Raw genomic sequence first — 20,205 nt, 5'->3', positions numbered from 1 at the left:
GTTAGAGCTCAATCTGACGGCAGTGGCATGGAGGACAAAAAAAATTAAAGCAGTGACGCTGAAGACCGCTGAACTTTTCTAGTAGCTCACAGGGAATTGCGATCTTTTTTAATGGCTCACAAAGAATTTTTTTTCTTCGATTGAGGCGACGGGGAGAATCGACGCAAAAGGAAGGAAGGGTGGGTAGGCTGCGGGTATGCGTGGGTACGGCGGGCGAGTAGGCATGGACTCGTGGAGGAGGGTGAGAAAAAATCCAACGCAAAATGTTGGCAGGATGTCAACGTAACGTAAAGAGTTTCCGACCGGTTTTTCAACTGGGTCACTGCTCAGATCAGCGTGGAAGATCTAGATGTGTTGAGCTTGAAGTGGATCGACGACGAGCACCCACCAGGTGCTTTCATCCCTTCTCTTCCCTTCCCTTTTCTTCCCTTTCCTTCAAGCTAAGCATTGAAACCCTAACCTAAAGCTATGGGGAGAATTCCTTATGTGCCATTAAAAAAGATCGCAATGCCATGTGAGCCCCTAGAAAAGTTAAGCGGTCTTCAGCGTCACTGCTTTAACTTTTTTGTGTCCACCATGCCACTGCTGTCAGTTTGGGCTCTAACGCCATCAACTGCAGGTGTGAAAAGTCAAAAATACCCTTAAGTCTAAATATGTCATTAATTTTTTTGAGCATCTTAACGACTTCAAATGAAAAAATTCAAAACTAGAAAGTTGTAGATCTCGTCGAGATCTGAAATTTTCATATAAAAAATATTTTCATTTAATTCCGTAAAAAAAATATGATTTTTCTAAGATATATTAATCATATCAAATCATATTTTTTTGCGGAATTAAATGAAGATAATTTTTATATAAAATTTATAGATCTTGACTTTCTAGTTTTGAGTTTTTTCATTTGAAGTCGTTAAGATGCTCAAAAAAAATTAATGACATATTTAAATTTAAGGGTATTTTTGACTTTTCACACGTATAGTTTGACGGCGTTAGAGTCTAACCTGATGGCAGTGGTATGGAGGGTACAAAAAAAAATTAAAACAGTGACGCTGAAAACCGTTGAAATTTTGCAGAAACACAAAGTACGTTGTGATCTTTTTTTTAATAGTACACGAGCCCAAAGCTATTAGCTAGTATTTGACAAGCCACACCAAACTTCGACGTTTTTGCAAAAAATATTGGGTGTACAGGTGTACACCCATGTCCCTTTACTGGATCCGCCCCAAGCGGAGCAGCGAACAGGGCGAGGAAGGCCAGGGAGGCGCAGGTAGCAGCGGCGGCGGCGGCTGGCAGAAGCGGAAGAAGAAGGAGGTCTTCATCTACGGCAACTACAAGAACTACTACGGCTACCGGGTGAGCGCAAAACCGCTTCCGTTTGTGCTTTTCCCTGGAACTGCTACTGTCCAATCAGTGTTCACGCGCGGTCGCCAGCTGTTCGACGATATGCCTCACAGTAGGTTCAGGTGTTCGTGGGGTTTGGGTATTTCTGTTCAGTTGGGTTGTTTTGGATTGACCCATGACCCAGAGAAAGTTAAACTTACATCCCTAAGTGCGTGACTAGAGATGGTTCACGGGGATGAAAGCACTGGTACTGGTCTGTGGACTGTGTTGTTGGCCGGACTACTGTGCAGGGATGAGTAGATGAGCTCTTTTACATGTACCTCCTGACCTCAGATTTTCCAATATTTATTCCGTATAATAGCATTAGCATGCCTAATTACTAGTGGGCAGGGATGAGTAGATGGAGCTCTTTTACATGTAACTCCTAACCTCGGATTTTCCAATATTTTATTCTGTAATAGCATGCCTAAATGCTATTAGGGTGGGAGGGGATTTAACATTTTCCAGCTGATATAAATTATAACTTCAATAATTCTACAGATTGACCGTAATGTTGGTGAAGATCCTCGCCTCGAGGCGTTCAAGAAGCAGTGGTTTGAAAACAAGGATTGTCTCGATATTGGATGCAACCAGGGTTTGGTAACGATTGGCTTAGGTAACCTTTTGATTTTGGGGTATAAACTCTTGATTTCATTCGCTACATTCTTATATAGCATGCTTATAGGTGCTATGTAGTTCTTGTAGACAAATGTCTCAATCCCCAAGATGAGGTCATTAGGTTTCTCACGTTTGTTTTCTTAATCTTGTGCAGCCATGAAATTTAATTGTCGAAGCATTCTTGGAGTTGATATTGATTCAGGTTTTTAATCCCCCCTAATAAACTCCTGTTGCGTGTCGAATCTCCTCTCATGTTCTGTCGTTGAATATTACTTGAATCGAATTCATTTTTATCTTTCCCTGTTAGGTTTGATTGAGACTGCTAAGTGGAACCTACGAAGGATAATGCGGCAGGATAAGGTGGCTACAAAGAACGTGAAAGCTGAGGAATTGTCAGATTCTCCTTCTCAGAGCTCTCCAGGAGAAGTGGCATCTGAGTTATCAAATGGGAACAGGCACCAAGATCTTTTTAAAATTGTCTCTTTTCGACGTGAAAACTTTGTAGAGAGTATGGATGGATGTTCAGAACAGTATGACACCATACTCTGGTAAGTTACAGATTAACGATAGCGATCTCTCAAGAATTGAAGTTTTCTTTGTACTGTTCTTTCCCACAGTGCCACTAGCTTATTTTTTAATTTTTTTATGATGTAGTTTGAGTGTGACAAAATGGATCCACCTGAACTGGGGTGATGATGGCCTAGTTACTCTGTTCGTGAAGATTTGGAGGCTTCTTAGACCGGTATCTATGCCTCTCTATTTGCTGGTCTTCTAAATTGCACATAGACGGTAAGAGGAAAATTACATATTTTTCCCATATGTAATTTTGCAGGGAGGTGTTTTTATCATGGAGCCTCAACCATGGAGTTCATATAAGAATAACAGATTAGTTTCAGAGGTTGGTTCTTTTTGTTCAGATTATGTGACCAGCTAACACTTCTTGATATTTTTCTTTACACTGCATTGAAACGGGTAATGTTAGTTGTTTCTTAGAAGGAAGTTGTTTGTGAAAATCTTGCTGCACTTTCCATTAATTAGGCTAAATGTGACTCTTGACAAGCAAATGTTCTTAGCTGCTGCACTCTTGATCCTAAGCTCAAGTGAACATACCATAAATGATCAAAATCCTCTGCCAAATTTAATACAAATTCTTGATTCTTTCATGTTGTAGACCTTTAAATTTCCCTGAGCGTGATAAACCTGCAATTCTTACTACCTTTTCCCTACCTGTTTTCAGGTTGCCAAAGAGAACTTCAACACCATCTGTATATACCCAGAGACGTTTCGGGAGATCCTTCTAGACAAGGTATTTTATTTTGGCTGCCAACTCAAAGTTTTGTTCTTGACCCTTTCAGCAGAATTTCAGTAAACAATGTGGTGTTTGTGCTGCCAGATTGGATTTAGGTCGGTAGAGTTGATTGCGGACAGATTGGTGGGTACCGTCAGTGGTTTCAACCGCCCAATAGAAGTTTACCACAAATGATGAAACTGGGTCAAGGATTGTGGCATCCCTGCCCAAGTGCACACTCCCTGACCAAATGATTGTGTTGAGCTTTGAAATGCTCGCTGACTGACTGGGTACAAGTACAACAATGAAGGCCTTGCATTTGCAAAAGAGAGTATCAGATGTCAAAGGATCAAGATGGAAGAGTGGTGGTAGGATGTTGTGTTCTCTAGTTGGAAGTGTTGGGAATTTTGCCAATGGTTTTGTTCTTGTATAAAAATGGATAATGGACACCGTACCCTGAAAGCGAAAAAGAGGCTTCCATGAATATCAATTTTGCCTGCTATGAACATCATGATTGCTCTTGCATATTGTTTGCTGCGTATATATGATCATGATTTTAGGGAATCAACCCCAGTCAGCATAGCTAAATAGTAAATACCAACAAGCATTTTACAGCATTCGGATGACAAAGCATCTCGAGTTAAGCAAACTTCCAAAAGAACACGTAATCCCACGCTCCCAGCTACAAAACAGAAACTCAACTAAAGACCGATCACACAGAGTTCTTGAAGCCCATCCATCTTGGACAGATCCAACCCTCCCAACTCGCATCTGAACACAGGAGCGCTTGAGGTTAGTTTTAGCGAGAGAAGAGTGTCGTACTTGCTTAATTCTTAATAATATAATAATTTCTTAATTTGAGCGAACGAAGTCAAATGAAAGAGTCTACTTACTGGTGCTGGTGCTGGCATTTTACTTGCACACTGCCCCGTTTGCTGGGTTGAATTTGACTGAAAAATACTGTTCCGGTTGAATTGTTGCGAGAGAAAAATATTGTTCCGGCTGAAAAAAGAAGCCGAATAAGCCGGCTTTTGTGACCAGCGGAACGGCACATTATTTGTGTGTGTGTGCAGTGGAAGTGCCTTCTTTATGATGGCTTCCTTTATGTGCTGAAGGTTGCTGCTGCACCATCAGTACTTCAGTAGTTCAGTACAGCTGAAGAGAATCCCCAGTTCACCGGTCACTTGTAGCTCAAACTTAAGCTGGATGGATCCCACTCCGAAAGGCATTAGATACATCATACATCCATCAGGGTCAGGGTGGATTTGGGGTGACTAATGTGAACGTCATGAGTTTAAGTCCCCTAGTTCTTATAGGGAGACAATCCACATGCGTGCATTGAAACAACACAGTACCAATTTCAGAAATCCAGTTATTTATTTATACGTGTTCAAGAAACTGTTTTTTTTTGGAAGAAATGTTCAAGAAACTGTTCTTTCAAGGACGTGTTCAAGAAGCTGCAGACCAAATAATCAACCTCCACATGTACTGTACATTTCGGCATTTGTTGTGTGCGCTTCCTGGCCGCCTCTGCATCGTCGCCGTTGGCTGATCGATTCGTTGTTGATCAAGGTTCAGAGTCCAGGAAGGGCTTCAGACGGCAGCAGCAATAAGCCGGCTGAAACTGTTTTATTGTAAGAGAAAATACTGTAGCTAATAAGCGAACAGGCCGGTGCCGTTGCAGTAACTCTGGGCTCCGGTCCTCTGCCACGGCAGTGACGGCACCGCCCACCGCGCGGAGAAATCGCTCGACGGGCCGTGCGCGGTGCGCCGCGGCCCGCAGGTATGGGGCGCTGCGCGTGCACGGAGCCTGCGTGCGCGCGCGGCGCTGGCCGGCCTCGCTCGTGCCGAAATCATGCCACACACATCGCGTGATGGCCTATGAATCTAGGGAAAATTGGATCCATACCATCAAAAGAACATGTCTTTAGATGTATACCATCAAAACAATCACCTTATGATACTTACCATCAAAAAATGTAACTTTCTAGCTCCTTACCATTTCTATGAACCACGCATTAACAGACGTTAATTGTGACAAGTTTACCCTTGCTTGTAACATTTACATGGCTGCACTCCAACTGGCCACCAGCAATAATGTAGCTGCACTCCAGCCCCAATTTCAGCAGCATTATAACAGGATATAAGAGAACATGTAAAACACTATTTCACTAGGATATAACATAATATCTCATCAACATATAACACAACTTTTGAGCATTATATATCATGATTTTGGTTCCATTCTAGTACCATAATAGCTGATAGTTTGCAAGTTCACAGCTGAATACCAAAATATGAAATAGTGTTGCATAGCGGCACCATATTTACACACATAGAGTTGGACAACACACTTGCCCAGCCATGCTCACACACAGATTAGAGTTGGAAAGGTAATGTTTCTAGCTAATAATGAGCCTACAATTAATTCCACCAGGTGAGATAGACGCCATCCTTCTTGTTGTAGGACCTGGGCTGATCGGAGAAAGAGAAGACATGCTTCTTGTTGTTACACCTGGACTGGACATCACTTTTGGATCAGTAGCAGTTTGTGATGGTTCAGCATAAACAGTGGAGACTTCGACAACTTTAGATTTGGATTTTCTAGGAGGCGCAACATGGATTAGACAGGGAACAAAATGCATTACACATAAGGTATGATTTATTATTTACAATACCTTTGCTTTTTTGGTTTTTTTGGACGAGGTGGTGGAAGCTCTTGTTCTAATTCAGCTTGAGTAGCAGTACAACTCTTCTCTATATGTCCAAACTGAAAGCACCTTTTGCATTGATATGGGCCTCTTTTTCCTGCTTCTCCACTAGCCTTGATTCTTTTCTTCCTTGGTCTACCAGCAGGCCGTTCTAGCTTTGGAGGAATCATTTTAAACCCAGGGTCAAAATTTGGCCATCGTGTCTTGTCACCCATTGGAGTGATCACAAATTGATAAGCTGCCTTGAACCTCTCTCCTGAATAGTAGTCATCCACAAAGTTCTCAATGTTAAGTTGTCTAACTTTCCCAAATAGAGCTATTGCATGAGTGCATGGTTTCCCAGAAATCTGCCATTGTCCACATCCATAGGTTCTTTTCTGGATGTCAACAGCAACTCTCCAATTCTTCCCTTCTTTTGTTATTCCTGATATCTCACCTGACATTGCACCACTCTTCTGGATTTCATAGTGGAGTCCTCGGCTCTTCATGTTCAACTCATGTAACACACTTGGCAGGATACACCTTTCCATTCTATTGGCTATCACTTGCCTTGTGTAAATCTTCTCCATGATCTTCTCCCTAATCTTATCCATTAGATCAGCAACCGGAAGATATTTGTCATCTTTAATCCAATTGTTAAAGGATTCTGAGATGTTGTTGTTAACATAATCAACTTTGCATTCTTTTGAGAACTTAGATCTGCTCCATTTCAGCTTGTGATGCCTATTTAAAAACGGAACTGCTTTAGGACTAGTTGCTGCAATTTTCTCCATTAGTGTGCCATACCTATGATCTGTACATGCCCATGCACAAGGCCACATATATTTCAGTACATCACCCTTGAACTTTTTCCTAAAATTAGCCATTAGGTGCCTAAAACACTCACGGTGCTCCACATCACCTTTGAAGACCTTAGTGACTGCATATGCTAATCCCTTACAAGCATCAGTGTGAATTGTCAATCCAGGGGGAGTCCCAACTGCTCTTTTCAGCTGTGCCATGAACCATGCCCAGTTGGAATTTGTCTCTTTGCCAAATATCCCATATGCAACTGGATACATCCAGTTGTGCCCATCAATTACAGTTGCTGTAGCTAACTGGCCTTTATACTTTCCAGTAAGATGAGTGGAATCAACCCCAAGATAAGGCCTGCACCCAGCCATAAATCCATCAATACATGCTCTAATTGCAACAAACATCCTAGAGAAGTTCATTTCTCCATTAATTTTCTTGCAATCAATCTCAACAATGCTTCCTGGGCAACAATCTTCTAGTGCTGCTTTAAATCTCCATAACATTTGAAAGCTCTCCTCCCAAGTACCATGAAGATCCTCCAATGCAGACTTTTTTCCAGACCATACTTTAAAATATGACAATTCAATGTTGTAGTGTTTCTCCAATCTTCTCTGTAATTTCTTTGCACTTATAGTGGGATCCTCCTTTACAACATCTTTCACCTTTTCAGATACCCAAGCTATGGAAGCCTCTTGACCCTTCATCTTGCTTGTACTGGGACAAGTGTGGACATCCAATCCTGAGAGTTTGATCACCATGAATGTGTTGCCACCATGTAGTTTCTTTGCAAACACTCTCCAATTACAGTTTTGATCTGCACACCTTGCCCTGTACCTTTTTGTGTCACTATGTTCAATCATAGTTTCAAACTCATTTTTTATGGCATATTGCCTAATAGTGTGGACAAAAGCATTCTTGTCTACAAACGTGTCTCCCTCCTTAATGATTGGATTCTCTTTATCATGTGATGTGTGAGGCGCCAGAAAATCATCAAGCATAGTAGCCTCATCATCAGGTACAACTTCACTATCAAAGTCTCTAATTTCTAGAACAGACCTAGCCCTCTTTCTTTGATGCATGTCTACTTCAACTGGATCAATGACTACATGATCGTCATTTTTAAAGTACCTCCACTTTTCATTTGTTCCAGTTGGCTCATCTCCATCAGGATCACACCCAGCAGTCATAAAGTGCTCATTCTCTTCCTCTATAGCCATTGGTGGCCCTGCAGTTGTTTCCCCATATTTAGGTGCTTCTGCCCATGCAAATCCTTTGTCTAGTGTTTCCAAATCATTGTCCACTGCAGTAGGCATCACCTCCTCTCCTATGTTAACTGCAGCAGGCATATCCTCTTCTCCTGTGTTCACTGCACCAAGCATCTCTTCCTTTACTGTGTTCACTGCAGCAATCATCTCTTCTCCTGTGTTCACTGCAGCAAGCATCTCTTCCTTTCCTGTGTTCACTGCAGCAGACATCTCCTCCTCTCTTACATTCAGCTCACGTCTGCCCACTACCATGAACAATTTCACTAGTCTAGATGCCCTTAGCAAGTCAAGAAGCTGAGCATCGGACGCCAACTTGCATGTCACATTATCCCCTGATCGAACCCAAAAATTTGCCACTTGGTCACTGCCCCATGTAAAATATGGAGCAATATCTTTCTCTAGATCAATGATTGCGTATTCTTCTCAATCAACAATCCAACTTACTGTCCTACCCCGATTGTACTCCCTTCTACCGTCTTTGATAGTGAAGTAAGCATTGACGGTGACCTCTACTTTGCATGCACTGTTCGGATCAATTCTGCAACAATAGTTACCAACATATGGAAGGGAGACCAAATGTAAGGACCAATCGATAGCAATTCCAAGTTCAGGATAGAAAAAAATTGCAATTCCAAGTTCAGGACAAATGACGGTGACCTACCAGCAAACTAAATAAATAAAAATTACAATAAATTACACAGGCTTAGAAGACAGAAAAAAGGATCTTACCCATCCAGAACCTCGGCAGGATCCATTCTGCTCAAATCAGGACCAATTGCTCAGCACTATGAGAGGGGAAAAACTAGGATTTAGAACCAGGAAAATAAGGGAGGAAGAAGAGGAATACAGGGATACACACCATGGAGTAGAGGGCAGCGCCGTCGAGGAGGCAGCCACCGCCGATGAGGTGCGCTGCTATGGAGCCTGAGCCACCGCCGGGGAAACGCGTCGCCGCGACTCTTTCGCACGGGGCGAGCGCCGCGCACTGGAGGTCCGCAATGCGACTCCTCACACAGGAGCGAGTCGAAGCTTCTGGCCGTCCTCGTGGCTGTGTTGGTTTGCCCAGGGGCAAAAACAGAAGTTGAAAAACGCGTGATCGGCAAACAGGAAAAAGGATTAACGATCTTGTAACGGAAGCAAACTGAATGGTACATAGCTATTGCATTGTGATCTTTTGATGGTAAGTATCATAAGATGATTCTTTTAATGGTATACATCTAAAGACATGTTCTTTTGATGGTATGGATCCAATTTTCCCATGAATCTATGATGAATGGATGGGTACGCCGTACGCCACCGTGCATCTGCAGGCGAGGCCGCCGCACATACATCCCGCTGCGCGGAGTACGCGCGCCACCGCACGTCTCGGTAGACTCGTACGCTGCTGTTGCCTTTGTTCGGATATGCTTATATGGGCTCAATTTTCCTTTTGATGACGATAAAGACCGGGGTTCAATTTTCCTCGCGTCTCTAGCACAAGTTTTTTTTTATATTTTTTAACAGTGGAAAACTAATAGAAATTCGGGGTGAATATTATGCTATATTCATAGAGTTATTACAGGATCTGATTCGTGCATCGCCATAAATAAAATAAAATATTTATATAGTGTAAAATTAAACTATTTATTTCTGTTCCATGACAAACAAACAAAAAATATTTATATAGTGTAATAGTAATAAATGAAAACAAAAGTTGGGGATGTAGCTCAATAGTAGAGCATTAAAAGTGCTTATTAAAGGTACGGGTTTTGATTCCTCGCATCTTCAACAAAAATATTTTTTAAATATCTCTTTTGTATGACAAAAAAAACATTAGGAATTTAGGGGAAACTATATATCTCTTTTGTGTGACAAAAAAAATAAAAATATTAGGAATTTAGGAGAAATGATATAGAAGTTGGAGATATAGCACAATTGGTAGAGCTTTATTCTATGCGTTGCAACAAAAAGTATCTCTTTTGTATGACAAAAAAACATTAGGAGTTTAGGAGAAACTATATAGAAGTTGGAGATACAGCTCAATTGGTACAGCTTTATTCTATGCGTTACAACAAAAACTATAAAAATATTTAGGGCTAACTATGTAGAAGTTGGGATGTAGCTTTCTCTCAGTAGAGTTTAATTCTAAAAATAAAAACATTAGGAATCTAATTAGGAAAAACTATATAGAAGTTGGAGATATAGCTCAATTGGTAGAGCTTTTTATTCTATGCGTTACAACCAAAAAAAGTATCCCTTTTGTATGACAAAAAAAAACATTACGAGTTTAGGAGAAACTATATAGAAGTTGGAGATATAGCTCAATTGATAGAGCTTTATTCTATGTGTTACAACAAAAAATATAAAAACATTTAGGGCTAAGTTGGGATGTAGCTTTCTCTCGTTAGAGTATAATTCTAAGCATTTCTTGCCGCTCCAACATAACTTTTTTTTGTCTCTCCATGTAAAAAATTACACAATTATTTACAGGTACTCTTCTTTATTTATCATTCACAATAGAATAAATATAAAATTATACTGCAAATCTATACAAAAGTTTGTCAATGCCATGCCTTTTCTGGCTCATGCTGGACACGGCATTTCACGCTCACTTAGACAGTTCCAAGGCTTTATTTATTTGAGCTTTTGGCTATTTTTAGACTACTAGCTTTTTGACTTCTCAAAAGCCAAAATAGTTTAAGTACACAGTTAGGCTTTTTGACTTCTCAAAAACCTGTGCTCGCCTGCTCACTCGCACACAGTTAGGCCGCCTCTTTTTGACATTTATTTATTTTAATTATAAAATTTATGGAAGTTCATTTATTAATTAAAAGAGGTAATTTTTAAACATACAAAATCTATTCATTTTCCAAGTTTCATATTTTTCCTAGGTAGAGTACATCATATAGAGGCCACACAAAAAATTTTAGAATGTTTGGAGCTCTAATTATTTTTTTTACAAAAATAACAAATTCCAGCACTATTCATCCATTTTCAGAAAAAGAAAAAGATTCAAAATTCATTTTCCCGCGCTCCTGTTCACTCTGCAGCGGCGGCGACGGTACCCAGATGATATGACCCAATAGTTTAAGTACTCAAGTGGGAGGTTTTTTAGTTCGAGTACCCAGATGGTAATGCCCCCATAGTTTAAGTACCCAGGTGATAGTTTTTTCAGTTCGAGTACCTAGATAGTAATGCCCCAATAGTTTAAGTACCCAGGGTGCAATTTACTCTAGGGGAAACTATATATCTCTTTTGTGTGACTACTAGCTTTTTGACTTCTCAAAAGCCAAACATCTCCTATAAACCAAAACACCAGATGGCTTTTGGCTTCTTGGATTTTTTTGGCTTTTGAAAGGTCCAAAATCTCCTAGGAAGTCTAAACAAACCGGATCTAAAACTATTAAACTATATATTCTCTCTTTTTTTTGGAAGATGTAGTCACTTTTGTTTTGTTGCGCGCAGCTATATGCCTCTTTAATAGCAGTCGTGGAGCCGCTCTGGAAGCAACTTCTGCACATGATCAACCTAATGTACTATGGACGGGAACTGCACGCAAGAGAGGAAGTTGAAAAACAAGCTCTGCAAAACTTTATTATTCTATGTGTTTGTGAGCCCACCCCAAAATACTCTCCTCTACGCGAGCCGACAGTGGTCGAGGCAGAGCGAGACATCCTTAAGGTGGAGCAATGGGAGATGCAGGCAAGCGTCTGCCGAGCGGGCCGAATACTACGCATCCTTAGTACATCTCCAAATAGTCTGATTTTCTAGCTCTGGATGAAGAATGGTCACATCGAGGTACTCGGTGATTAAAAAAGCACCACTGAGCACAAACAATTAGCTTGGGAGACAGCCGTCGCCCGCCTCTTCTAGGCTCCTCCATGTCATTGCCGGCTAGGCTCTCTTCCTTCTTTTTCTCCACGTGAGTCTGTCACTAGCGAGAAGGAGAGGGGATCCATCTCTCATTTACAATAGTCATTTAGATCTAGTTTGTTAAGATTTAGTCTAAATAAATCTACCGGCAAAATTATATGATTTTTTTGGTTGGGAGATTGTTGCCTGTGATGACTTCAGTGATGGCCACAACGAGATCACAGTTGCGGACATCGATTTCATCAGCAAGAGGTCAATTTCTAGCCATTATCTATAAGGAGAGAGAGAGAGAGAGAGAGAGAGAGAGAGAGAGAGAGAGAGAGAGAGAGAGAGAGATTCTTCTGGGCACTCCTCACAAGGACAAGTAACTCTAGGTTGTCGACCTCATCATCAACGATCACGGGGAGAAAATCAATTATCCAACATGACAGATCAAGGATCGGAGGTGTTGAGCCTATGTTGTACTCGACGATTCAACCGTCGATTTTTTTTCATTGCTTCATAACGTTTTTTACTGGTTTGGCAGCATTAGATTTTGCAGAATGTTCAATGTCTTAGGATCTTAATTTTTCTTAATATAAACATAAAACAATTCATGGCTAATTTTTTTAAAACAAATTCATGGCTAATTTGATTCACGCATCGTTAGTGGCTCCCCTAATTCAATGATAGCTCCCTTTAAGATATTGTTCAATCTCCACCACTGCCTATAGTTCATCTAGAGTATTGGTGTCAAAAGCCCCCCTTGGAACAAATAATTGCTGGAAAAAAATTATAGAATTGTAATCTTATAGGGATACTTCTTACCGTCCCATGTGTCCCTTTAAAAAAAAGGTGTGATGAGCATATAAAAATCCTACAAAATTCCTATGGCTTAATCCATAGGAATATTGGAAATCTAAGATGGGGTTCAACACATGGAAAGTTTCGTTTGTGTATATTGTCTTGTCTTCTTTAATTCTTCACGTGTAGCATCTAAATGCTTCATTAGAAAGATACCTAAAATTCCGCTAGCGCTAGGATTGCAATTGACAACTAGTTGAATCCTATTACTACTACTTTTGAGAGTCCTGGATTCAAAATGGAGTCCGAAAAGTGTTGCAGGCCCAACGACAAGAAAAGCGTAATAAAAAAATAATAAATACTAAGTACGAGGATGTGTAGCACACAGACTGAACTAATAAAAGAAACTGATCGTGTGAAACCAAAAGGACGAATCCAACGCAAGAACTGATATCAGAGCAGAGTTAGGTACACGCAGTGCGGCGACCGTGCAGTGCGGCTTCCTCCTAGTGTCGTAGATGATACAACATCTTTTGGGTTCCAACTCTGAAGCCACAATATCCTTTGCTTTTTCCTTCAGACATCAGCTAAAGCTAGCGGATTTCCAAAGGCAGGGAAAGCTAGAACTGGTGGTGCAAGGATTGGCGCTTTCACTCAATCAGGAGCACAAACATGATACAGGCATATAATTTCTCAATTTAATATTGCAATTTAATGCACATCTAAAAAACCATCAATATTGCACAAATGATGTGCCAGCAGCAATGACAGTGTATAGTACTCAAACAATTTGCTACCACATGCAAATGCATCAAGGGATAGCACACAGCACAATATCAATAACCGATATTAAATTGTTCAAACAAAAATCATGACACGTTTCCAACAGAATCCTGACAGGGATGACAAAAACGGTTCTCTAATACAAAGCAAAAATAATAATATCCGGCTTATCTTCATGCACTTTATTAGACAAAAGGACTATTCGCATGAAGATAACATCTGGTAGCCGCTGCACCTGCACGCCCTCAAGGATCTCTGTCAGGAATGTAGCATCACAATCAATGAGACCTTCCATGATATTGACCCCAAAACAAGCAGCAAGAAGCCCTTCAGCATCACAAAGAAGTACATGGAACTCATTTGAATTCCGCCATTTGGAAAGCATGTGGCATGTTGTTCCACGAGGAAGAATCGAGCACAATTCCATCACCAAGAACAGGTTTGTACTCGGCATTAATGCCATTGCCCAGGAGCATTGCTATGGCATTGTTGAAAATGGATGTATCAGCTGTGTTGTTCCCAGAGAATAATGCATCAGGCCTCAAGTTTTCAGGATGAGGTGAAGCTGCTGACTCATGCTTAGGCTCTAACGCCTGCTCACCAGAGCCCATTGAAGGGCTTTGTGCTGCAAATGAATAAGCCTCTAGTAACTGAGCTAATCAAATCGATTATTGAAAGAACAGGTCAGCGATGAAAATGTACTCACCAGGAGAAATTTTGGAGAACTGAAAGAAATCAGGTGATGCAGCACTAACAGGAGGAGTGGATTCGGTGAAAGAATTTCCACTAAAATGAGCATATTCACTGAGGAAAGAACCGGGCTGTTCTTCCCAATATTCCTGGCCCATATCAAACTCTGGGCTAACCACCGTAGTAGTCTCACAAGGTGTGCCAGCAGAAGAACTTGAACTTCGGACCGATGGTTGTTGGTTCTTCCCAGATCCTAGTGCCTGAGCTTCATGAAGCAGCTCTTCCAAAAGACCACTGTTCCTCGGCGATGCACACTCAGATTTCACTGAAGGGGTTGCTGATGGAGACTGCAGGTAAGGATCTACTAACTCAGTAGGCTGCATTGCAGGAGCCACAGTATACTTGAGCCAGCTATTTGGATCAGATTCAGTATCTTGGAGTGAAGGGAGCTCCATCTTCAAAGGACCATTTGTGGGCCTAGAAGCAGAGAAGTTGCCATTTAAAAAGGCATGGCTGCCAGTAAGTGCAACCCCGAAAGGTGCAATACTCTTGCTGCTAGCATTGGCTTCATTAAGATAATCAAAACCTAAAGCTTGCTTGAGCTTCTCAGACTCATTTGAAAATTGATCAACTGAGGAAAGCACACCGTCAATGGCATCGCTCAATGCAGGAAGCACACAGCTAGATTGTTTCAGCATCCCTGTTTGGTCTACCTGATCCATGAAGCTACAGTTTTTTGATGCAAAGCTTTGGCCGAGCAAATTGCTTATTGAAACAGCTGACAGCTGTGGTGCATAGGATAAAGCCTCTGGATTAGCAATGAAATTGTCACTGGTAAAATCTGGTAGATAAAGGCTGTTCCCAGATAGAAGATCATTGGATATGTTCTCGCCACCGTTAAAATCACCAGACACTTGCTGATCTTCATTTGAAGATTGATTGCATACACTAGCAGGATAGATAGGAAGGTTAGCTCGTTGACATCTCTTTATTCGAGTGTTCCAGTAGTTCTTAATTTCATTGTCAGTACGCCCTGGCAACTGAGAAGAGCATTCAAGGTTAATGACGACAGTATAGAAAAATATATGCACAAATCGTTAAGGGTAAAAATAGGAACTAACTACAAACATATGCACACATGTAAGGCATATTAAACATTTCAAAACATAGTAGCATATTTTTCAATTGAAGACACTGGGGCCTGGCCGTAACTTTCAGTGGACTAGAATTTATATCTTGCCAAATTGTAGCGAGCACATATACAATGGCAAAAAATATTAGCTTTATAAGGTCTAGAGATTGCAAATAAAAATGATTGTTGAAATTTAAAAAAAAAACGGTACCAAGGCTAACATGCTTATAATATGACTACCATTAATGTCTTTATCCATAAAATAGTAACAATGACAAGTCATATGGAGTTGAAAGCCAAAGCTAAAAAAATATTTGAAAGTGATCTTTGCTTGGTATCACAGATCAGGAGTGATACTAGAAAATTAGCACTTGTGGACCAGAATCTTCTTTGATTCCATGAGGATTTTAGCAGGTTGCTACAGGAAAGTCGGCAAACCTAAATTTTGAACCACAAGATTGGTATTTATTGAATTAAAGTAGAAAACCATATAAGTTACTGCAACATGGACGGATCATTACAGCTCCAGTACGTGACACGAAACAGAATAATTCGCTAAATAACTACAGAAATACACATCCTGAATTAAAGACTGCACGTATATACGTAATAAAGACACAAAGCAGGGAATCAAATATTCGACATGTGCAGACTGAAATACGAAATACGGATGTGCAGAAGTGCAGAACAGGGAATCAAGTATTCGGCATGGCACTTACATGAGCAGCCATCCTCGCCCACTTGTTCCCCATCTTGGCGTGGAGCTGGATGATGAGGCGCTCCTCCTCCGGGGTGAAGGCCCCCTTCTTGAGGTTGGGCCTGAGGTGGTTCGCCCAGCGGAGGCGGCAGCTCTTGCCGCAGCGGAACAGCCCGGTGTTCTTCTGCACCGCGTTCCAGTTCCCTTCGCCGTGCTTCTTAACGTAGTCCACCAGGATGGCGTCCTCCGCGGACGTCCAGGGCCCTTTCTTCAGGGGCGGCCCGGCGCCCCTGTGAGGGTGAGGCGACCCGCCTCCGCTGCTGACGTCGTCGGCCACCGGCGAGTCCATCTGGTCCTGCAGCAGCATCTCGGAGTCGCCCTCGCCCTCGCTCTTCACTCGGTACATCGCGCGCTGTCAGGGTATGCACGGAACAGAGGAGTGGAAGTAGTATTAGATTACCAGTTGGATTTATATTCAAGATAAGCATGAAAGGAGCATTATTAGTAGATGGAAATCACCAATTTCCCTAATCCAGCAGAACGAAAAAGGAAACAAGGACTTAATCAACGGCTAAACTAGACTATGGAGCACTTCAGCTTAAAAGAACTCCAACCAAGCAGGGTGGTATCACTATCAGTCTATCACCCACAGTTTACACGAGATTTCGGGTAAAGGCGAGAGGGAAAAGGTCGGTTCCGTCTCCCATAATTCACAGATCAAAGCAGCACATGCCGTGAACAGCACACCCCGCGTCCCGAGAACGGCAATTCTCGGAGGTCCAAGGCAGAATTGGGACGGAGAAGGACGAGGAGGCCAAAATTCAGCACCTCCCCGCCCCTCAAATCACTACCCCGGATGCCGAAAGCAAATCGGAATTCAGCAAGGACACTAGGACATGGTCTACCTGGCGGAATCTCGCAGCAGCCGGTGCCGATCGAGCCCAGGGTGGAGACTAGATGAGCTCCTCCAATGGACTCCTCCTCTGCTGTTGTGAGCTGACCAGCGGATTGCAGGGAAGGAGTCGACTCGGGTGGAGCAGAGCAGAGGAGTGGAAACCGGGGGAGGAGGGGGATCTCGCCTAAGCGAGATGCCACCACCACTTAGCACCAGAGTATGTGGAGAATTTTCAGGTCAGGGAGAGAGTTTTGAGGAGGAAGAGAGAGGAGGAGGAGGAGGAGGACTGGAGAGAGAGTGTGGGCGAGCCTGGCTGTGGGATTTGCCTGGGGGGCAGATTATAAAGCTGAAAGGTACAGCGCCAGAGAAGCCATGCTATTGGGCGTGAGCGCATGGGCACCTATTTTTCTCTCTCTACTACTACTACTAGGCCCCTATTTTCTTTAATTTTTTCTTGTCTCTTTTATTCATTCATTTTTATTTCTTCTTTTTGTTCATGTCTCGTGCTTCTCAGAATCAGAGGCTGAATGATCAAAACAAAAATCAAAGAAACCCGTATAGTAGGTCATAGATAGGCTCCCGTAGCATTATCCTACATTTCGGAGCTACAAACTTTTCGTGGAAAGTTTCCATGATACTCCTCCCAATTTTCTGCGTTCGTGGTCTTGCTATTGTAAATACAGACCAACCTGTTCATTATTTTCCCAAATCTCATTGTTATACCAGCTACAACTCCGGAACTGGTATATCTCAGCATGTCTTTCTTTGGAAAATTTGCAAGGAATTTGTGTGAGGTCTTTGGGTTTGCTTAGGATTTACCCAGTTGCTAAAAGAAATAGTGGAGTGGCATTTATGGAATCCCCTTTTTATGTGCGCATGCAGCAGAACCTAGATGAAATGATGAATATACCTTGTGAATGAGTGAGAAGATACCTCCAATTCCAATTAAACGCCCAACAAAAAATAAACTCCAATTTGCTCAAAGCAAAGGGAGGCATTTATGCCAAATCTAGAGAATTTTTTCCTTTCATAGTAGTGACGGTACCTTTCTCGCTTACTGCTTATACCTCAAGTCCATTCTGCCATTGCTTTTTCTTCCCCGTAGTGTGTGGCCTTTCCTTTCCCTTTTCCTTTGAAACTAGACTAGAGCACGTATGTATGTATTAGGTAGAATATGAACTCTCACAATCAATCAAATGGGATAAACAAAAGCAAGCTCGATCCTAGGTTCGTAGCTTGGTTCCGGCCAAATCACAGCAATCACATTTCCCGTGGCGAACACTAATCTAGCGGAGAAAGAACGCGCCAACTCACGGAGGACTTCCTCTGATGAAAAGAGTAGCAATACGCGGCAGTTCTTGCGGACGACAAGTCAACCATTGCATGCACGCATGCTCACTACAGGTACAGGCAGCGTGCGAGTGCGACCACGAGAAGCACCGCCTCCGATTGCCAAATCTGCGACGAAAGCTGCAAAAGGAGAGAGGGCGCAGGCAGGCAATGCGACTCCCCTGCCGTGTGTTGTCTTCGCGTAGGCGTAGTACATGGGTTGCTTCTGGGGCAAAAGCACCGTCGTGTCCGTCGCTGCTCCGATCCGACCCAATCCGCCGGCTCTCTGCGTACATGTACACATACACATGGGTGGACGAAGGGAACAGCCGGCCGGCTCGGTGTCTGGTACTCTGGTGGGTGATGGAGGCGCCGCTGCTAATTCGGGGGGCGCACGTGGTGCGGAGATCGGGTTCTCATCCCTGCGTGTCAGGCCCGGAGAGGAAACTGCACATGCCCCGGTCAATTAAAACTTTGTCTCATCGTACGTATCTGATGACTCCCTGCTTTAGTTCTGCAACAAAAGACCCTTGGTCTAGGTCTGATTAGTAGTGGTACGGCATAAAATAGACATTGACCAGGCTCGGCCCATGCTTCCCATTATTTTCGTTCTCCCTAGATTATATAGTAGTAACACACCATTACATTTTGGACAGCAAAGTGAGCCAACTTTTGTATACCAGTAACATGTTTTGTTGATTTAGTTATGGTAATGAAACCGCTGCCTCCGGTTTTTAAATTCATGACATTTTAGAGAAAAAAATATAATTAGTCCACAAACAAAATAACTAGTTTAATTATCAAAAGAATGGCATATGTTTGAAAATAGAGGCAAGTACTATTTATTTTATATATCTACAAATGCATATGTGTTTTTTTAAACTAAAGGCGCACTTGTGTGCGCGCGCATGGCACGCTTAGCATGTTATTAATAGCAGGACATAACTCATTTTGTATACTAACATGTTTGTTGATTTTGTTGGAATAATAAAATTGTTATCTTCAGTTTCTAAATTCATGACATTTGAGAAGATTCTACTTAGTTAACAAGTGAACTACTTTACCAGAAATGGCATATATTTGAAACTAGAATAGAGTACGGACGCATATGTTTTTAGCGGAAAATAGAACTAGCAGCTAGACCTATAACGGAAAAAGAGAAGTAAATAACCGTCCTATTTGGCTCGTTTTGGATCCGCCACCGGCGGGAAAAGAGTTTGTATTCAATTTATGCAAGACGTTAAACTAACGGCACACACTTGCGCGCGCGCGCACAACACACTTAGCATGTTACTAATAGCAGTGAACAAAATTCATTTTTGTATACTAACATGTTTGTTGATTTCGTTGGAATAATAAAATGGCTGCCTCCCGTTTCTAAATTCATGACATTTTAGAAGATTCTAGTTAGTATAAAATGAACTACTTTACAACTGAGTATTGCAGAAATGCTTATGTTGCGATGGATTTGCGGTTACACAAGAATGGACCGAGTTCGGAACAATGATATACGTGATCGCCTAGAGGTAGCACCAATTGAAGAAAAACTTGTCCAACATCGGTTGAGGTGGTTTGGCCATGTCCAAAGGAGACCTCCAGAGGCACCAGTGCATTGTGGAGTCCTAAGCCAAGCTAATAATACGAGGAGGGGTAGAGGAAGATCGAAATTGACATGGATGAGACAATAAAAAGATATTTGAAACCTTGGGATATACCTAAAGATCTATGTTTGGATATGAGTACTTGGAAAGTAGCTATTGAAGTGTCTGAACCGTGACTTGGGGCTCTTGGTGGGTTTCAACTCTAGCCTACCCCAACTTACTTGGGACTGAAAGGCTAAATGAACTACTTTACCCAAAATGGCATGTATGTAAAAATAGAGGCGAGTACGAACGCATTTGTTTTTAGCAGGAAATAGAACTAGACGCTTAGCCCTAATACTGTGGGAAATGAAGTAGATAACCGTCCTATTGGCTCGTTCTGGATCCGC

At 42.0% G+C, this 20,205-nt stretch overlaps 3 protein-coding genes across 3 annotated transcripts; 1 reads left to right on the top strand and 2 right to left on the bottom strand.

Moving 5' to 3' along the window:
- Positions 1-1,165: 1,165 nt before the first annotated feature.
- Positions 1,166-3,775, top strand: LOC136460051 (probable RNA methyltransferase At5g51130). Its single transcript, XM_066459888.1, has 8 exons — positions 1,166-1,350; positions 1,879-1,993; positions 2,150-2,197; positions 2,303-2,543; positions 2,650-2,737; positions 2,828-2,893; positions 3,233-3,301; positions 3,389-3,775. Exons 1-8 carry the CDS (start codon positions 1,198-1,200, stop codon positions 3,476-3,478), a joined length of 870 nt encoding a protein of 289 aa, XP_066315985.1. The 5' UTR covers positions 1,166-1,197; the 3' UTR covers positions 3,479-3,775.
- A 1,910-nt stretch (positions 3,776-5,685) lies between these two features.
- Positions 5,686-8,306, bottom strand: LOC136461419 (uncharacterized). The gene is made up of 2 exons (XM_066460719.1): positions 5,962-8,306; positions 5,686-5,887 (listed from the first exon to the last, which is right to left on the bottom strand). Exons 1-2 carry the CDS (start codon positions 8,304-8,306, stop codon positions 5,686-5,688), a joined length of 2,547 nt encoding a protein of 848 aa, XP_066316816.1.
- A 5,202-nt stretch (positions 8,307-13,508) lies between these two features.
- On the bottom strand, positions 13,509-17,188 carry LOC136460050 (transcription factor GAMYB-like). Its single transcript, XM_066459887.1, has 4 exons — positions 16,897-17,188; positions 16,014-16,403; positions 14,179-15,202; positions 13,509-14,097 (listed from the first exon to the last, which is right to left on the bottom strand). Exons 2-4 carry the CDS (start codon positions 16,395-16,397, stop codon positions 13,829-13,831), a joined length of 1,677 nt encoding a protein of 558 aa, XP_066315984.1. The 5' UTR covers positions 16,398-16,403; positions 16,897-17,188; the 3' UTR covers positions 13,509-13,828.
- Between the last annotated feature and the right edge of the window lie 3,017 nt (positions 17,189-20,205).

This window comes from Miscanthus floridulus, chromosome 6, assembly GCF_019320115.1.
Source record: "Miscanthus floridulus cultivar M001 chromosome 6, ASM1932011v1, whole genome shotgun sequence".
In the NCBI taxonomy this organism is placed as follows: Eukaryota; Viridiplantae; Streptophyta; class Magnoliopsida; order Poales; family Poaceae; genus Miscanthus; species Miscanthus floridulus.
Note: the sequence above shows the minus strand (reverse complement) of the source record. Positions and strands in the feature narration are given on the sequence as shown.

What these genes read in the sequence shown, in the direction of transcription:
- LOC136460051 (XM_066459888.1), top strand. Translation starts at nt 1,198, where the DNA reads ATGTCCCTTTACTGGATCCGCCCCAAGCGGAGCAGCGAACAGGGCGAG. An exon ending in AGAACTACTACGGCTACCGG is followed by an intron (nt 1,351 to 1,878) that starts GTGAGCGCAAAA and finishes ATAATTCTACAG; the next exon opens with ATTGACCGTAATGTTGGTGA. An exon ending in TTTGGAGGCTTCTTAGACCG is followed by an intron (nt 2,738 to 2,827) that starts GTATCTATGCCT and finishes GTAATTTTGCAG; the next exon opens with GGAGGTGTTTTTATCATGGA.
- LOC136461419 (XM_066460719.1), bottom strand. Translation starts at nt 8,306, where the DNA reads ATGGTAGTGGGCAGACGTGAGCTGAATGTAAGAGAGGAGGAGATGTCT. An exon ending in AAAAAACCAAAAAAGCAAAG is followed by an intron (nt 5,888 to 5,961) that starts GTATTGTAAATA and finishes TGCGCCTCCTAG; the next exon opens with AAAATCCAAATCTAAAGTTG.
- LOC136460050 (XM_066459887.1), bottom strand. Translation starts at nt 16,397, where the DNA reads ATGTACCGAGTGAAGAGCGAGGGCGAGGGCGACTCCGAGATGCTGCTG. An exon ending in GGGCGAGGATGGCTGCTCAT is followed by an intron (nt 15,203 to 16,013) that starts GTAAGTGCCATG and finishes TGCTCTTCTCAG; the next exon opens with TTGCCAGGGCGTACTGACAA. An exon ending in GTTCTCCAAAATTTCTCCTG is followed by an intron (nt 14,098 to 14,178) that starts GTGAGTACATTT and finishes ATTCATTTGCAG; the next exon opens with CACAAAGCCCTTCAATGGGC.